The sequence below is a fragment of the Pelobates fuscus genome, chromosome 8 (assembly GCF_036172605.1).
Source record: "Pelobates fuscus isolate aPelFus1 chromosome 8, aPelFus1.pri, whole genome shotgun sequence".
Lineage (NCBI taxonomy): Eukaryota > Metazoa > Chordata > Amphibia > Anura > Pelobatidae > Pelobates > Pelobates fuscus.
In genome coordinates this window covers 169,189,131-169,208,600 of record NC_086324.1, presented here as the reverse complement: position 1 = coordinate 169,208,600, position 19,470 = coordinate 169,189,131, and the positions used below count along the sequence as shown (strand labels likewise).

Below are 19,470 nucleotides of genomic sequence, written 5' to 3'. Positions count from 1 at the left end.
TATGTGTCTCCTGTCTCACACTCTCTCTTCAAGTCACTGTCTGCATGTCTGTCTCTGCCAGACTTTGTCTTTCTCCCTCTTCATGTCTCTATTGGTCTGTCTATTCCTCTCTCGCTCTTTCTTCATTTCTCTCTGTGTCTCTGGATGTGTGTCTGTCTCTTTATCTCTCACCATGTCTCTTTCTGTGTGTCTATATGCTTTTCTCTCTCTACATATGACTGTGTGTGTCTGTCTCTTTATCTCTCTCCAGGACTCTGCCTGTGTTTCTGCATATCTCTGTGTGTCTCGTTATTCTCTCCAGGTATCTGGCTGTCTCTTTATTTCTCTTTCTGTCTCTCCCAGATTGTCTATCTGACACTGTTTCACCCCCGATTGTCTCTCCATCCCCAGCCCTACTATAACCACTGACATTTAACTGACATTTCCTGTTCTGCAGAGCTTACAATCTAAAACTCTGCCCATGCTTCCTGCTGCAGCATGTGGTTAGCAGGGGTGTGATCACAAGGAGGGTCCGTCATCTCTTACCTGTGTACTACTCTACTGCTTCTGTGCTCTCCTCCGCTTACATGAGCCAGGTAGAAGCGTCTCTCTTCTTCTCCTCCTGTCTCTCTTTCTCCTTCTTCTTTCGCTATCTCCCTTTATGCCGTTGCCTTGGTTATTCCAGCACCCACCCCTCCTCTCTGTCCCTGCTGCTAGGGAGCCAGGGTTGTATTTGTCTTAGAGGGATGTGATGCTGTCACTGGGTGTAACAGTCTCTGGCCGGCTGGTGGCTTTCTTTTTTCTTTTTCGTTCTTTCTTTCTTAGTTCATTTCTTACAAACGCCTTATCTGCCTTTTGGGGAGTCCCACCTCCTCTCTCTCTCTCTCTGTCTCTCTCTTCCTCTCCCTTGTTCGCTGTCTCTGTGGGTGTGTCACTTATCACTCCCTCTCTTTGTGTGTGAATGGTACTTTACAATCTCCCGCACACATTGCTTTACTCTCTTACAGGTTTTATCCCCCCCCCCCCCCCCCCTGCGCCCTTTGGGATGTGTCACAATAGGTGAAACAAAATAATAATAATAATAACAAAGTATTTAACCAGGAAAGGCACGTTCAGATTACTCTGGTTTCCAAGTACGTCCTGGGGATGTTACCTTAGCCCAACATCCAGGGGTTGTTTCTAAAAAAAGAATTAGCACCAAACCCGAGCCACGTGTGGGATTTATTCACTAAACATTCAATTGAAATTCAGAATTTTGCAAAACAGAAACCTCAAAATAACGAATTTTTGAAATCGTGCAGAGTTAGAGACTTGTTATCAGTCTGTGTGTTTCGGTCCTTAATCTTACAAGCGAAGTTTCACAATTTATTCTTATTTTAATTCAGAGAACGTCGCTGAAGATGTGATTTTAGCTGATTTTCTTACGTCGCGGCTAATTAAACTTGAATTGACATTTTAATTCACTAAAATTCACTATTTAGTAAATAAACCCTAAAAACCCTAAATTCGGATTTACTTATGAATGACAAGCAAATGGCGAATTTTATATTAAAGTAATTGAGCTGAATAAATAGCTGAGCTGGTTATATTTTCTACTTTGACTGTTTTGCCATAAAGATTCCCTGTTTAATAAATAAAGCCAATTGATTTCTAGATATTCCTGCTTAAACAGAGACGGATCAACCAAAATCACTGAAAGGGATCTCACCTGTGTTTAAGCAGGGATATCTCACTATTCAGTCCTGTGGTTGGTTCAAAGACTGGCACTGAGCTGACTCTGTTTAGAGCACATTCCAGACACGAAAAGCATGCGAGCTTGCTGAAGACAAAGGCTGCAGACAGCAGATCTGCAGCTTTTGCACGCTATTCTTTCGTTATCCTACCCCCATGCACGTTTTCTTAGGGGTTATATCTACTAAATTGTTACAAAGAAAAACCATAACTACAATTTTAACAGAGTGTTCTCTTAACATCTGAGCTTTGTATAAAACACTGAATGGTTTTTATAAAGGCAATTAAAAAAGAACATTTGTGAATTTTTACTGTCAGACTGTTAGATAATTGCCGTCACTGAATGGAATAAAAAAAAAAGCAACCTTTACAGAAATTAATTGCAACTCTATTCTTAAATAAGCGTCTAATTTTTAAATACCTTTTTAACATTGGCAGACATAGCTCAAGATAGTTTGATAAATTCGACCTTTTGGTATTTTCAGTAAATCGGGATTTTTTGTGAGCTGAAAATAAAATTGTAAAAATTCTAAAGCTAACGGAGCTAATTATACTTTTTGGTCTCAAAGGGACACTAAAGGCACCCAGACCACTTCAGCTCAATGACTCAGTGCCAGATCCATCTAGGATTAACCCTTTCTGCTGTAAACATAGCAGTTTCAGAGAAACGGATATGTTTATATTGCAGGGTTAATCCAACCTCTTCCGGACAGCCGCTAGAGGCGCATCTGCGACGCTGGATGCGAAATTCGCATCCAACATGCAGAACGTACATAGGAAAGCACTGAGAAATGCTTTCCTATAGACAGTTTGAATGCGTGCGCGGCACTTGCTGCGCATGCGCATTCAGCTCCACTCGGGAGCTGTCGTCGGCGGGGGAGGAGAGGTCACCAACGCCGAGAGAGACCAGCGCTGGATTAAGGTAAGCTGCTGAAGGGGTTTTAACCCCTTCAGCGCCACAGGAGGGAAACCCTGAGGGTGGGGGCACCCTCAGGGCACTATAGTGTCAGGAAAACCGCTTTGTTTTCCTGACACTATAGTGATCCTTTAATTTAGGAAGATTTGGTTTCAATTCACTGTTTATTGAATAAGATCCTTGGAAACATGTCATGTCCTATAACTCATCCAAAATATATATTTCTCAATACATTCTAGACCAGTGGTCTTCAACCGGTGGTCCGTGGAGCGGCGCTGGTCCGCAAGAATTTATTGCCGGTCCGCGAAAGCTTTCACCAAACTATACCGCTACAGAGATCTCCCTCTCCGGCCTGCTAGCATTGTAATGTTGGCAGCCGGCAGGGGAGTGAGGGAGAGAGGACCTGGGGGAGCTCTAACTTGTTGCTCCGCCGAGTTCTCCTCTCGCGAGCTCGGAGCGTTGCCGCGGTTACCACGGCAATGCTCAGAATCTCGTGAGAGTGAACTCTAACAGCTCCTGAGGCTGCTAGAGTTCATTCTTACCATTTGGACCACCAGGACGTCCCCACCAGACCACCAAGGATTAGTACTGTCCACCCTCCACGCCAAAATTAAGCAGGGAGGGGGATATCAAAATTATTTTTTTTGTAATTAAAAAAAGAATTATAATTATAATCTACCCTCCAAACCCACAGACCAGCAATAATTCTCCCCCCCCCCACACACACGCTATGGGTAGTGGGGCACAGGGAATCCATTCTGTGGGTAATGGGGTGCAGGGAATCTATCCTATGGGTAATGGGGTACAGGGAATCCATACTATGGGTAATGAGGCACAGGGAATCCACCCTATGGGTTATGGGGTACAGGGAATCCATCCTATGGGTAGTGGGGTACAGGGAATCCACCTAATGGATAGTAGGGTACAGGGAATACATGCTATGGGTAATGGGGCACAGGCAATCCACCCTATGGGTAATGAGACACAGGGAATTCATCCTGTGGGTAATGGGGCACAGGGAATTCATCCTGTGGGTAATGGAGCACAGGGAACCCATCCTATGGTTAATGGGGCTCAGGGAATCCATCCTATGAGTAATGTGGCACAGGGAATTCATCCTGTGGGTAATTGGACACAGGGAATTCATCCTGTGGGTAATGGAGCAAAGGCAATCCACCCTATGGGTAATGAGACACAGGGAATTCATCCTATGGGTAATTGCACACAGGGAATTCATCCTATGGGTAATTGCACACAGGGAATCCACCCTATGGGTTATGGGGTACAGGGAATCCATCCTATGGGTAATTGCACACAGGGAACCCATCCTATGGGTAATTGCACACAGGGAATCCACCCTATGGGTAATGGAGCACAGGGAACCCATCCTATGAGTAATGTGGCACAGGGAACCCATCCTGTGGGTAATGGGGCACAGGGAATTCATCCTGTGGGTAATGAGACACAGGGAACCCATCCTATGGGTAATGGGGCACAGGGAATTCATCCTATGGGTAATGAGACACAGGGAATTCATCCTGTGGGTAATCCTTTTAAGGTGCAGTTTTTAAATGGAAACATAAAGCAAAAAGGGACAACATTTTGGCCTACATTGGCCTTTGTCAAGTAACTTTTTTGCTTGCTGTTTCCATTTAAAAACAAACTGCGCCTTAAAATGAATAATTTCAGTGCCTGGATCCACTATTTTATAACTGAAGATTACTTTGGGGGTGCCAACAACGGGACAAGGAGCACCTGCCCTATTACACTCGGTATAAGAACCCATGAGTTCATTGCCTCTGGTTAGCTAGTCCTCAGAGTGTATCAGCCTCGGAACCTGCAATGTAATAATTCATTCCATTCATTCTATCCTCATGTATTGACATTGTCAGGGTGTGGATTGTTAGGAGTTCAAAGCAATTCAAAGTGGATTTAACATTTTATGCCAAAGTAGCCAAACTGAAATCATAGCTGACTTTAGTCGAATTTTTCCAATTTTGGTTGTTTTTGCAGTGAAATAACACCCCCTACAAAGGGCATGGTGATTTGCGGCCGTGCTTTTGCAATTATATTCTGGGTTTATCTACAGATTCTCATTCAAACTGTGGAATAAAAAAAATAAATAAAACATAATATATATTAAGATTCCATGGACAGTTTGTACATCAGTAGAAATAATGATCTGTCAAGGAAACTGCAAATTTTATCTAAAATTATATTAAAGCCTGGATTTCCCAATTCCACATCTTTTTGTTACTCTTTAAGCCCCACAGGTTGAGCAATGCGTAGGACCACAGCCTGTGATCACTCTGACCATAGATCCTTACTATTGCATAGCCAGAGACTCCAAGGTGTTTTTTGTTTTCTTTTTCTAAACACCTTAGACACACCCAGGTAATCCCTAAACCCTGGACTGGTAAGGGGTCCTTGAGGGCAAGGTTGAGAACCCCTGATAGACTATCTGCAAGTCCATGATCACATTTCAGCTCACTGGTGCCATCTTCTGGCCAGAATACACAAAACAGTGCGAAGGGCTTGCCGTAAATTTAGAACTTTATATCGCATTAACTGAGCTAAATACATATAAATTTAGCTTTATTCAGATGTTATTTAGTGAGGTCCAATAAATTACATTAGGAAATCAATCTAACAAACCGGATCTAAAGCCATAGCGAGAAGCTAAATGATTTAAATTGTATTTGTCTGTTTTTGCGAGTGGTAGTTTGCCATGAATTTACTAAACTGTGAATTGTCGGGAATTGCAGAGATTAGGCTAGATCGCTGTTCTGGAGCATATTTCCAATTAATGTTTTTATTTTTTTGCCTAAACTAAGATTTTTTTTGTACGTATACTTTGTTTTTCTATTTTACAGAAGGACAAGCTTGCAAACCCAGGACATACTTGAAAACGAGAGAAATCTCAATGTATCCTTCCTGATAACATATTTTATAAATGAATCGATAAAATGAAAACAAATGCAGAGTTTGTTACTCCGTTTGTATGTGTGTTTTACTATGAATCCCCTGTCTGTATAATTACCGATGTTCTTTTTGTATAAACGGTAAAGTTCTCTGGATATGAAGCTCTAAATACGATCTGTTAAATAGAATAAAATAAATCCACTTAAGATTAAGGTTTTTGCTCTTCCATTCTCTTGTTTCTTTCAAGAACAATTACCTTTTCTCATACTGGCAAGTCTATAACCCAAACAACACTCCGTAAGCTACGGCTTCCGTGTGGCCATGAAATCTAAGAAAAATCAAAGGGTGAGAACAACCTCGAGCCATGAAGCGAAGGAAAGAAATTAATTATTGAACCTCAGCATCACTTTGAAATGTCTTTTTTGCTGTCTGCGTTGAGTTCATTGAGAGGATCGAATGTCCAATTTGCTGTCCTCCGTACAACCATCTGCCGGAGATCACTCGACTGCTTGTTATTGTAAAAAAACTAGATGCAAACTGCATAGTATCGACAGTTCTTAAATTCATTAGACTTCCTTTAGTGTCTCCCAATGCAAACCAAGGAAACAGAAGTGCTACAAATTGTTATCGTTTTAGGGAACAGAAAGTGTGAGACTGTTTCAAAACTTGTGGAAAGAAAAAAATGTTTTCCAAAAATGGATTGTTGCATGTTTTTTTTTTTAATGTAAATGGTTATGTTATGTATCTGACTATGTCTTAGTCTGTATATATTGAACTTCTCTTTTCTATGTAAAAAAAAATATACAGTTTTGTGGTTCCCTCTGCAAAACCTTCACACAGTGTTCAATGAACTCCAATATGGTATATCTCTTTATCGATGTAGACACACCTTGGTTAAACCCTACAGATTTTCTAGGTTGACCCATACAGTGGTGGTAGGTATAGCGGCCCCTTACTTACTATAAAAAACTTTATAAAATGATTTATTCTATTTTAAGCTTTCTATATTATTATACCATTGAAACTAGAACTAGAAGTCCTGCAGGGATACGGAACAAAGGGTCCAGTCTTTTTGCAAGTCTGGACTAGCAGCCAGTCATTCTCATTTACTCAAAGAGGAAGAACATATTCAGAAAATATTCTGTGTGTCTTCTCTGTCTTCGTACTGAGGAAGAAGCTCAGTTACGGGATGCTGTGGACCACTCGGTGGCAAATAAAGATTAAAGACCTTTGGAGGTCAAGAGGTTGGGAGCTTGTCCTCCATACCCTAGCTGTACCACTCTTAAAATGGTTCTTCTGGGCTTGTCTCATTACAGGCTGTCTAAATTCACAAGTGAATAGATGAGCAGAACCATCTCGGGAACATAAATTCAAGATGGCGGCTCCATTCTTTGATTTTTCAGAGCTGAAACAAGTGTAACAGGGCGGTTTCACTTTAAGAATAATGAATACAATCTCTGATTACGTCACTTTAATGACCCACATGTACCTTGGAGCTACAGACACCTTATAAATATGAGCCTAACATGTCCAGAGGGATATGGTCTTTTGGCTCAGAACAAATCTTCTCCAACATTGGAGGGCTGTTGAGTGATTGTGTTAATATATTTCAGGTAGTTTAGTTGTGCCTTCCTGTATATATTGTCTAATAATTCCTGTACTCCATGCTGCGATATTTTCAGATATCCTGAGGCCCGAAGCTTTGTAGAAGAGCAAATACAGGGAAACAGCTATACATCGGGGAGCAATGTATTCATCTAATCTGTGTTTGGTTTGTAAAGTTCAAACATTATTTATGATTTAATCAAAATAAGTCATTTCTCCCCGCCCCTCCCAAAAGTGTGGGCAATATTCTTTTTTTTTTTGCATGCTCAAAACACAATGCAAAATAAATAAATAAATACGATCTCTGAAATGTTATAGTTAGAAAGTACAAGATTTTTTTAAATGTATCTAAATGAATGAAATCCACTTAAAAATACCCCGAGTCCACAATGTCAGGAGCTTGTCGGTGAGGTGAGTTTTTTTCCCCAATAAATTATACCCAATACATATTGGTGAATATCCTACACGTTGCTAGGCGTGATCTTAAAAAAGTAGTAGGTCATGTAATGTGCCCAGCAATGCGCGTCGCAACAGACAGGCTGTGGTAACTGTGGTAAGCGGTGAAGGATAATTACTGTTGTTATTATTATTATTATTATTGCCATTTATATAGCGCCAACAGATTCCATAGCGCTTTACAATATTATGAGAGGGGGATTTAACTAGAAATAGGACAATTACAAGAAAACTTACAGGAATGTTAGGTTGAAGAAGACCCTGCTCAAACGAGCTTACAGTCTATAGGAGGAGGGGTGTTAAACACGGTTAAAATGTTTTTTACGTTTGAATGATGTAAGAGAGTCCCCAGCAGCACATCCACCCTGTCCAGCTTGGGATAATGAGGGAGCATTAGCCTGAGCAGCAATGGACAGCTGTGATTGGCTGAGAGTGGCAGCTGACCACTTTCAGCCTATCACAGTGCCATTCAGGTAGAATTAGTGGCTAGAAGGAAGTGTATAATCTCTGGTCAAGTCTCACCTCCAGTGGGGCCGGGCTATGGGAAGCCAGGGACCCTCAATCAGTGTTAAACTGCTCGAAAATTATTTATTGCTGAATGGAGAGACTGCGCCAGGGGACTCCAGGCACTTTAACCACTTCAATGATATGAAATTGTCATCCTGCCTATAATTTCCCTTTAAGCAAACCGTTTGATCTCCCAGCGTGTGCTCTGTGAGGCCTACCTCAACAGTATAAGCAAAGGAACTCATTGTAGTGATTCTTCATTGTAACGATTGTGTAATTTTAATATGTCAAAATAAATTCCACTTACACGGAAAGGAACTTGGAAAAAAAATGCTGAGCCTGACACACAGAGATATTTACTAAAGAGAGATTTCCCAGTGAAGTAAATGTGAATTTCAAATGTAATGTCAAAATAGTTAAACTGCAAACGTTCTGTAAGTCGGCTACGCTTTCAGTTCGACTACTCGGGACTTTATACTGACATTCACTTTGAATTCTCCTATTAAAGGAACACTATAGTCACCTAAATTACTTTAGCTAAATAAAGCAGTCTTAGTGTATAGATCATTCCCCTGCAATTTCACTGCTCAATTCACTGTCATTTAGGAGTTAAATTACTTTGTTTCTGTTTATGCAGCCCTAGCCACACCTCCCCTGGCTATGATTGACAGAGCCTGCATGAAAAAAAAAACTGGTTTCACTTTCAAACAGATGTAATTTACCTTAAATAATTGTATCTCAATCTCTAAATTGAACTTTAATCACATACAGGAGGCTCTTGCAGGGTCTAGCAAGCTATTAACATAGCAGGGGATAAGAAAATCTTAATTAAACAGAACTTGCAATAAAGAAAGCCTAAATAGGGCTCTCTTTACAGGAAGTGTTTATGGAAGGCTGTGCAAGTCATGCAGGGAGGTGTGACTAGGGTTCATAAACAAAGGGATTTAACTCCTAAATGGCAGAGGATTGAGCAGTGAGGCTGCAGGGGCATGTTCGATACACCAAAACGGCTTCATTAAGCTAAAGTTGTTCAGGTGACTATAGTGTCCCTTTAATGAATAAGCATCTATTTCTAATTAATAGGGAAAAGTGCAAGCTTTGAATCAGACACCTGTAGGCAGCTCCCTATACTGCTTGCTGGCCAATCCGGTTACTTAATAACATGGTAATTACACAGTAACACCGTAATAGAGTAACACATTAACTTAGTAACAATGTTAATATAGCTACGAAGAAACGTAACATTACAGGGATATTCCTACAAGCTCCTCTTTCTTGGCCGAAGCCCAATCTTATCTATACTCTTTACCAGGGATAGGCAACCTTCGGCACTCCAGATGTTGTGGACTATATCCCCCGTAATGCTCTTACACCCATAATGCTGGCAAAGCATCATGGGAGGTGTAGTCCAAAACATCTGCAGTGCCGAAGTTTACCTATGCCTGCTATACGTTTATTCATCAAATGAGGAATTTGCTTGATTACATTTTACTCAAGGAGCCATTGGAGAATTTTACAATGGATTCTATGGAAGATAGTGACATCTAGTGGCTAAAAAGGTTAACTGCACCTGCACCTCTTTTTCAACATTCATCTGAATATATAACGTAACGTTTTTGATCAGTGTTTTTTTTTTAATCTTGTGTTATATAGTTAAATAGAAATAAATATAGTTATTTTTTTTTGCTATTCTGTATATTTGACTTTTCAATTTAATTTTTTTTTTTTTTTTTTTTGTCAATCTTTATTTTATTGAGGCAAGTGATTATGGTGGTACAGAATAAAGAGAGGGAGACATGTAAGGGTCATACAGGTTATACATATCACGGTAAATTGCAATATCTCCGCAGATTAACGGCCTCATTTTATATTTTATAAACAAGCTTAACTGAAAGAGTGTATAGTAAAGTAAAAAGGTCAAGATGATGGACATTCAGTGTGTTGAACATGGCGTAATAACATATGTTTTTAGCAGTGACAGGCGAGTGATTGTCGTATTATAACATAAATTTTTAAACAAAGACGTATTAAAAGTTACCTGCACATTTTTATCATTTATGGAAAACACGTTTAAACATGTCGATAAGGATCTAAGTAGTATATGTTCCCAGCTTAGTTCAGTAGATTTTCTGCGCTTATTTCTAAACTATAAAAACGTCAAGATGAGTATCTATATTTGTAGATTGTCATACACATTACTTTAACTCGCTAAGCAAACTGTAGTTAAAATAAGAGCAAACAAACAGGTGAGAGCACCCAATGGCCAACAGCTGTGGACTAAACACCCCATTACATACCAGGCTGCACAATGTCACAGCAGATTATATAGCGCTTCTGAGTGACCAAGGTCACATTACTTGGAGAGGTGGTTGCCATCTGGTCGGGTCTGACTGTAATTCAGGACTTTATCTGTATACTTAAGCAGTGTACCTCTATAAGATTAAAAAAAACTGAGTGCTTTAGAATTATTTATGGTCATTATAGACCTGCATATTTAGCAGTAGCATATTTAGGGGGCAGCGTTGGTTTAGAATAAGCATTTATGCAGTATGTATAAAATCAATAATGCTCAACTAAGCTAATGTGAAAACAATAACATAACAGTGTTAACTTGCAGTCATCTTTCTTGGCGTTGGGAGGGTTGTCAGAGTCAGGTCCGCGGTATGTTCATCCGACACCTTGTATGTGCTTCAGGAGAAAGTCAGTGAGGTGTCTCAGTATGGTGTCTCCGTTCTTCCCCTGCGCCCGGTGCCAGTCCTCGTGATGGGCTCCCCCGCCTGGTGTGTGTGTGCGGACGCTTGCTGCACTTAACCGGTGGTGGTGCACGTCGTTGCAGACGGTGTGGGTCCATTTGTTTGGGAAAGTCTGCTGCTGGCCCAGTGGATTTGTTGCCTCCGGGTGGCCTTCTGGCTGGCTATGTCTGCTGCTCTCGCCCTGGCTTGTGTGGAAGCAATTGCCGGCGTCCGTGGGGCTTGGCGTCGATTCCTGCCGTATGAAGTGCCGGCGTTGACCCCTAATCGCCCCTCTGGGGGCCCGAGGAGGATTCCAGCTCATACTTCTTCTTGTCTTCGGGCGGATCCATGCCGCTGCTTCCCTCCTCGCCCGCCTGAATGCCTGTCCCTGGGTGTGGAGCTTTGTGCAGAGGTGAGCAATAAGTCTGTCGCAGAACTCTGCTATGTTCCCGGGAGGCTGGTATAGTGAGCGCTTCGTCCCAGACTGCCTGGTTGCCGCCATCTTGTTTGGGCCTCGTGGGTCCCGTTTAGTAGTAGCTTGGTCTCGCAAAGGGGTTGTCGTCCCCAAAGCGGGCCGGGATAACCCCCGCCGGTCCAAAGGGGGGGGTAGCAGGGCTGTGCTCTGTCCGCGCTTGTATGCGGGCTGTGGGCCGGGGGATCGGCCGCCTCCTCCATGCTCCAGACCCCTCTTAGGCCGCGTGGCCGGTATGGACTTTCCCGTGGCGGATTGGTACCGGACTGGTACCATTCTGCTCCTCGTGTGGCACTGGTTCGATACCTGGGTAGCTTGTGTCGTGGATCGTTTTAAATCAGGCAGATTGTGCATTTTAGTGCCCTCTGATACAGGAGCCCTCAGAAGACACGTCCGGCCATCTTGGCTGTCAGGCCCCGCCCCCCGTATATTTGACTTTTCAATTGGTTTCCGATGAGACACAGACAGGGCACTTTATTCAAACTAACTTAAAGCTCTACGGAATCTGTTGGCGTTATATAAATGGCAATAATAATAATAACTTATTATCACGATTGTCTACTATACTGAACGTTTACAAAATTATCCAAATCAGCTATTTTGGCCTAAATTCTGAACGGCAGCACTACTACCTAGAAATGCGTGTTCTGGATGGGCCCCCAATTCCCATTTTTTCTGTGTAGATGGAATTGATACCCTATTGGGCTGAGCATCCCACCCATCTACTATGGAAGTGACCACAGGGAAGCATAAATTGAGGAGTCTGTGAAGGCAGTTTAAGCTGTAAGTATTGCAAGTTAGCATGTATATCTCCCATGTTAAAGTTAGTGTCGGACCCACCGATATTGGGTTACTGTGTCGTAGTGGTGGACTTGACACGATATGGCCATATGGTAGAACTGAATCCCCATGTTTGTTTGCTAAGACAATTTTCAGTAGCTTCGTAAAATTAAAAACCGTATATATTTTTGGTGTGTGTGTGCTGTTCTAACTGTATTTTGTTGTACTTCTGCAAATTAAATTTCAACTCACAACAATTCACCATTTAATACAATGTTCAGATAATAAAAATAGTAATTCATAACATGTTCCCGGTACTGTACAGGAATACTATGTGAAGATTATGAATTCACATGTCCTACAATGTATCACTATTACTAATAAGCAGGTTTATGAGGGTATCTAGCAGACAAAGCATCATGGACATTGTAGCTCCTTTGTAGTCGGTAGAGATGCTCCTCAGCTTCCCTTGGCTCCTACCTTGATGGCTCTTGATTGGAAAGTCAGTATTGTTTAGTCTGAAGGTGAATGTAAGGTCTATGGCTAATGGACCTGAACTCTATGGCTGATGGACCTGAACTCCATAGAGAGCAACAACACTCAAGGCTTCATCCATTGTTTGTTGCAGTCATTACTCTGACCAGGCACAACTTGAATAGAATGGGATAAAAATGGCCGGGTCTCCATGAAACATTCATACATAGGTCCTCAATCTACAGGATGTCAGCATATTAGGCTAACCAGATCACATATACCAGCCACCAGGCCGCTTAAATAATATCTAAGTATCACTAAATTTCTGTCGGAAAAAGTGGACAAAATATTCATATACTCATCGAATCAACAAAGAAATGGCGCATTTTCAAAAATGATAGTTAGGGCTCAAAAAAAGAAATAGGTAAAAAAAAAAATTCCACAGATTGAATACATTGCACACAAAAAAAATGATGAGAATTAGACAGAAAAGGGTCAGTGACAGTTTGATAAATCTCCCCATTTTTTCTGAAACTCCTACCCTCTCGTGAAAAGGGCAGAGTTTCTAACAGTGAGGTCCAGGAGTGAGGTCATTACAGGGGTGTGGACTTCAACATCTTATTTTATTTTTCACAGAGTGATAGTAAATATAAAAAATCCTGGGAAGTGACATGTTACTTTTAATGTGTTGACTTATCTTCAAAAAACGTAATTCAAAAAAATGTATCTCCAAAATATGTAACATGTCCAGAGGAATGACGGGTATGATGTGACGTGTATGTTTGTACTTTATGTTTCGTTACGTTTCTCTGTACTCTATTGCTTTAGGTTTTGTTACGTTTCTTTGTGTTTTATTGCTTTAGGTTTCGTTACGTTTCTTTGTGTATTTTTGCTTTAGGTTTTTTTATAATCTTTTTTGTTATGTTTTTGTGTTCCTTTGCTTTATGTTTATTTGTTTATGTTCATTTGCATTGTTTATTATACAGGTGATAAGTCTGCGCTAATTGTATAGATCTCTGTAACAAGATGCCCTTTTTGTTGTATGTTTGAAACATTCAGTCAATTAAACTTTAAGCTGCTTGGATACAGCGCCATCTGACTGAAAGGGAAACTGTAGCTGCTGAATCACATTGAAGTGGCTAAACTGTCTGGAGCCCCCTGTCACTGTTTTTCATTCAGGTTTTAACCATATTTAATGTTTTAATGCTAAATGAGAGTCTCCAGCAGTCCATCCCCCCTGTGCTGCTTGGGCTAATGAGGAAGTATTGGTCTGTGCAGCAATGGATGGCTACGATTGGAGGAGAGGTTCAGCTGACCACATTCAGCCTACCACAGTGCCCATTGCTGGTATTAATTGGTATGGCTATAAGGACGTGTGGGGTAGTGCCCCATTAGCTTTTATGTGGGAAAAAAATTATTTACAGTAGTTTAGACAAACTAAGATTCTTTTTCTGGAGGGGATGGTATTATATCTATATTTTTTCTCAGCTTTGTTTGTGTTATGGGTATCGGTTTAGTCTAGCCAGCTCTGTGCATTGTATAGGTATATTTTTACGGTTTGTGCTATGGTTATAGCACTTTTTACTGTATTGTGCTCGGCTCTGTGTATCTTATAGATATATTTATGTTGTACACAGCTTGTTTTATTGTATGAGCATCCCTGTAATATGTTCAACTCTCTGTATTGCATGAGTATCTATGGACTGTACAGGGAGAAGAAAAAAATGTGGGGGGGAGGGGGGGTAGACTCTGGCACCACTCCATCATAAAACGTCTCCGGCCGCCACTGGCTTCAGCCACACTTCCAGTAGGGGCCGGGAAGTGAGGGACCCTCATTCAGTGTTAAAGTGCTCGAAAATAGTCTAACGCTGAATGGATATAGAGAACTTGCCAGCATTTCCGTTCTGGACTGCCCTTACGGGTGGGATTAATCTGATATGCCATGGAACTGCTTGTCTCTGCAATGGCGCAAGTGAGCAAAAACTATTTTGAGACCTAAACAGGGATTTACTGAAGGGTGAGCTCCTAAGTTCCTCTAAGCTTATGTCCTCAAAGTTCTCATAGTCTCTGTTTTTGTTGAATGAAATACAGACCATTGGGTTTTTTCCCTAAACAGTGAATAGAAGACAATTAAAACCCTGATTTGCATAATTTTTGGAGAAGAAAAAAAAAAAGCACGGATTTGGGCAAATTCTACAATTCAGTTCTAATAATCACAGCCCAGTTTTTAATTCACTGTAATGCACTATATAGTGAGGAAGCCCAGCTTGTGTAAACGTTAATGATTACATTACTGCGATGTGAGATTTCTTCACAAACATCCCTAAAACAAAAACGCGTTGGCCACATGACAACCAAAAAACAAAACAAAACCCCAGACCCCCCAGAAAATGCAGACTGTCAGATAACCATAAAGTGTTTTTTTAAATTGAACAAAATTGAGTACTGTGCGCTGTTCCTCTGAAACCTGACTTGCAATATTTAGGATAGATTTGTATTTTTTAATCCCCAAATGAGTGTTTTTGATATTTGTAACTTTGTCACTTTGGCTTTTTATGAGTTGGTTTCCCAATGCAGCACAACCCAACAGCTCGTGAATAGACCCAAATGATATACAAATCATCTTTCATCAATAAACGGTCCCGTCAGGTCTGAAATGTATTTATTTATGGAGATCCCAGACTCTGGAATGAAAGTTACAATCGTACAAAATAACACAAATCTTTGTAAGCAGATAAAATATGGATCTGATACCGCTATACATAAAAACATAGAAGAAGTGAAAGTGTCCCACTTAGTAAATACATCGTTAAAAATATCTGAAAAAAATCTGTGACTTAACATTATATATAAATGCATTTCTCTCTTTTTTTTGTTCCATCATCAAATAGTCTCTTGTTTTCTTTTTCAGAAGAATCATATATCGATGGATGCCTTAGTCTCAAGGCCACTCCTGGAGAAATAAAGGACTACCTAATAGATTTTTGGACTGTCCCGTCTTCTTCCTCAGCAAGGGTTTGAGTACATTCGTGGTGCCTTGTAAAAATGTAAACTATAAATTGGAGTACAATATAAGAAGAACTTGCCCCTGTGGAACATGGCAGTCATACCATCATTTGTTGATTTGCTGAAGATCTGTTTATCAATTCCATGGACGGACTACACCTTCGATGATAGTTGGATGACTTATGGATTCATAGCTGAATTATATTTTGGCCTACTAATTGATATTTGCAATGGCAAGCCTGAACCATAGCTTGGCAACCAGCCTAGGTTGTGTAATTTCTAGAACTACAGTTCATCAAAGATGCAAAACTGACTTATTAGAATAGTGGTGTCATTTAAAACACATTGGCCGAGCTTCGGAGTGTGGGTACGCTGTTGATGGCATGTGTAGTGATGGGTAGTGATGGGGTACTAGAACAGAGGAACAGGTGGGCATTAATACAAGTTGGCAGGATTTTAAGACAGATTGAGTGTGGCAGATTGGGAGGAATGTGGTGTGCCTCTTTGGCAGAATGGGTAAGTGATGGTGCCATGATTAGTCTATGAAATACACGGACTAGTAATTGCATGATTGTGTGGCACATACATTTATAGTAAGTTGCATTCTCAATGACGTAGGTTACCAGTGGTGTGAGTTTTGTGAGCAGAGACCGGCAATGGGTTCAGTGGTCGGTGGAGGTGGAAAGGTCAATGATGGACTTTTCTTGATGGACTTTGGGTGGAATTTGTGAACGGCCGAGATGGCATAGTATTGTCACAAAGCCTAGCATAGTGTTGGTCTTTGCTTTGAAAGTCATTATTACAGAGTTGGTTTGATCTAAAAAAAAAATGCCCTGTGGTGTTGTATCTGTGGTACCCCCTGGCACAGAGCAGGCATGGCTGATAGAGTGGTAAAATGTTGCTTTATCTGTGAACAACACTGGTAAGGAGTTGGCATGGTTGCTAGAGTGGCATTGTCCATGAGGAGGCACATTGATGTTCTTGAGGTTTTCGGAGAGGGCTCACAAGATAGATGGGTCTTTCACGTAGGATGGACTACATTGAATCTTCTCATTCAGTCGGCTGACCCTGTAGGTCTCATAGTGTATATTGTGGGTTATATCTTTCAGATCCTGCAGGTTGGATCTATGAAGAGATAAAATGTTTACGTAAGATTCACCTTTCTTACTAATCTAACACTTTATTAAACATGAGCATATTGTACCCCGTACCTGGGCCTTACTGGATTCATTAGAGAAGCATACCATGGCAGAGTGACAAAGTGCCCATCTGATAATGACTGGCACTGCTCATCAGACCTGTGTTACATACGGTCTATGGCTGGAACAACAGCATTTTATCAATATGACTAAATTTACTGCCAGGCCCATTCACAAGATTGAAGTAATATTAAAATAAACACATGACAAAACACAGTTATATGACTCCTTGCTAAATATTAAAAGGCACTCCAAGTACCATAACCACTACAGCCCACTCTAAATACTATAATCACTACAAAGAGATGTAATAATAGAATGAGCTATTGTAGTGCTTAGAGCTTCTCAAGATATTTCTGTTGGGCTGATATTCTGTCTGTCAGGAGAAGGAATAGCTAGAATGGAGGGGTCAAACCTGTAAAACCTGGACACCTGTCAAGCTCCAATGACCAGAATTACCTGTCAGCTAATGAGCGACACAGAATTCTGGGTAATGTAGTCAGAAAATATTTCAAAAGCCTAAATGGAAAACCTAGAACAAGTTTTAGATGTGGCTCACAGGTGCCCCCTACTGCTATTATTTGTTACTGCGCTGCTCAGGGCGTTGCAGGAATCCGAGTGAAGGAAGGTCACTCTTGTAGCCCATGGAGCAGCGTAGCTAAGGGGAGTGGGCCTTGACATGCCAGGAGACAGGCATCTAAGGGTCAGTGGTTAGGGATGGGCCTAAGGATATGGAGTGGGGTGGAGTTATAAGGGGAGTATATGTAGTGGCCATTTTAGATCTAAGGATCACTTTTAATCTAAGTTGCACTTACCTGTTGTTGTCCCACCCACCCTCCCTTTGCTTTCAGGTGTTTCCCGTTTGGTCACGGCGGCGGGGGATGGAGAGTAAAGTTGGGGGGAGAAAACAGTGAGATGGGTGAAAAGTTTGGAGTTCCGGGCTAATAGGTAGGCCTTTGGACTGGTTTGGTAGGTTCGAGCTCGTAGGTAGCTCCGAACCAGGGTGTGTAGGGGTGTCTCGGTATGCCACTACACTGGTGGTGCCCTTCAGTGGCAATGGTCATGTTTCAATGTTAAGTTAATATGTTTGGGTATTATGTTACGTGGGGGTGGGTCATTGCCAAGGGGTTATATTGTAAACTACTGTGGTAATTGTGCAGGCCAATGTGGGCCTGATATTGACAATGACCTTTATAATTTATGTTAATAATAAATAAAAGCTGTGATATACTTTTGTCAAAACCCTGGTGCCAGTGTCTTTTATTGTAATGGGTATTGGTGGGGGGGTTTTGTGCATATGCCGACAAGGCGACTGTGCACATGTCAATAACAATCTCTAGCAAGAACTCACCGGATCAGCAAATCTCTCAGGTCAGCAAATTCACAGTGTGTCGTATTCTCAACTGAGAGACGAGATAAAAAGAAAAACGAGACAATATTGTCATACAGCTATCTATAACCATGTCATAGCAACAGGCGCTGCACCATTTAAATATAAAAGGATCTCTAAAATACAAGGAGCAGCCAAAATTAAATGTAAACAGTAATTAAAATGTAAAAAAAAAAAAATAAATACATCAACAAATCATTCTCAAAGAGCGTTTAGAAATTGGCGATTTCTGTGCGTGATGACAACCAGCGTCTTGAAATTCTCAGTAGGAAAGTATTGATTCAGTTCTTTTCTATAGGGGCCTAATGTGCGCAACACTCACCATGACCTCAATGCTGGATTCAGGTAAAAGTTTTGTTTTTTTTAAACTTTAGGAGGGCCACGGGCCAGAGGGACACTGTAGTATTAGGAATAAAGTTTTGTACTATATACACTATAGTGTTAATTTTTTTATTTTTTATTTTTCTATTTTTGCATAAGCTTTTAAAAATATTTTATATTTTTGGGAAAAAACTTTCAAAATCATTTTTTTTTTAAAGTTATTAAAATATCAACAAAAATAAATATCATGCATATAAAAAAAATAGTATACAAAACATATCAAAAGATTAACACATTCTTCAAAACATTAAATCATTTTAGGTTTATCCAAAAACCTTAACTCATTTAAAAAGCGTATGGAAAAATAATAAACGGAGGCCCTACTTATAATCACAGTCTATATCTGTATATTTAATGCAATAAAAGGCTGATGGATAAATTGCAGTGTGGAGTGTTCCTTTAAGGTGGATTGGACTTGGATTGGGAAGGGAGGGATAATTCGAATAACTGGGATCCTGTCTCGGTCAGTACAAGGTGATATCTCTTTCCAGCACACAGCAGCCAAGTCAGAACACAGCTGGGATGCGTCCATTAGTGCCTGCTCCAGCCCTGACCTGCCTACTGAGAGCTCTCGGTGATCGAGAACAGATGCAGCGTGCTTCCCCTCCTTAATATAGTCAAGAATGAGACAGCGAGACCAGGGACCGGCTAACAAATGGGAAAAAGGTGTGTGAGGCGGTTTGGAAGATGGAATGGCAGAAGATCCTCCTAAACATTAATCCGCAGGTGTCATGATAAAAAACAGAAACGTAATGTGTGCAGCGCACGCGAAAAGCCTTTTACTTATGGTAAAAATCCAAATTCCTAAATAATGTGTGCAGGAAAATTCTGCAGATAATAGCTAACGCGCAGATTAACTCTGGAATGGATGGAGGGTTGGATGTAGAGGCGTGAGAGAATTCCAAACACAGATAACGCGG

General features: G+C 40.9%; 2 protein-coding genes across 4 annotated transcripts in view; both read right to left on the bottom strand.

Moving 5' to 3' along the window:
- Positions 1–842, bottom strand: part of LOC134572006 (cytoplasmic phosphatidylinositol transfer protein 1-like) — a 74,026-nt gene extending 73,184 nt beyond the window's left edge. The window contains exon 1 of the mRNA XM_063430763.1: positions 526–842. The gene's annotated coding sequence lies outside the window, so the exon portion shown is untranslated. The remainder of the gene's footprint in view (positions 1–525) is intronic.
- A 14,372-nt stretch (positions 843–15,214) lies between these two features.
- The window catches only part of SEPTIN12 (septin 12), a 95,003-nt gene continuing 90,747 nt past the window's right edge, over positions 15,215–19,470 (bottom strand). For all 3 annotated transcript variants that reach the window (XM_063430760.1, XM_063430761.1, XM_063430762.1), the window contains 2 exons: positions 18,131–18,182; positions 15,215–16,705 (listed from right to left, as the gene is read on the bottom strand). In XM_063430760.1, the coding sequence (XP_063286830.1) occupies positions 16,582–16,705; positions 18,131–18,182 (176 nt within the window). In that variant the 3' untranslated portion in view covers positions 15,215–16,581. The remainder of the gene's footprint in view (positions 16,706–18,130; positions 18,183–19,470) is intronic.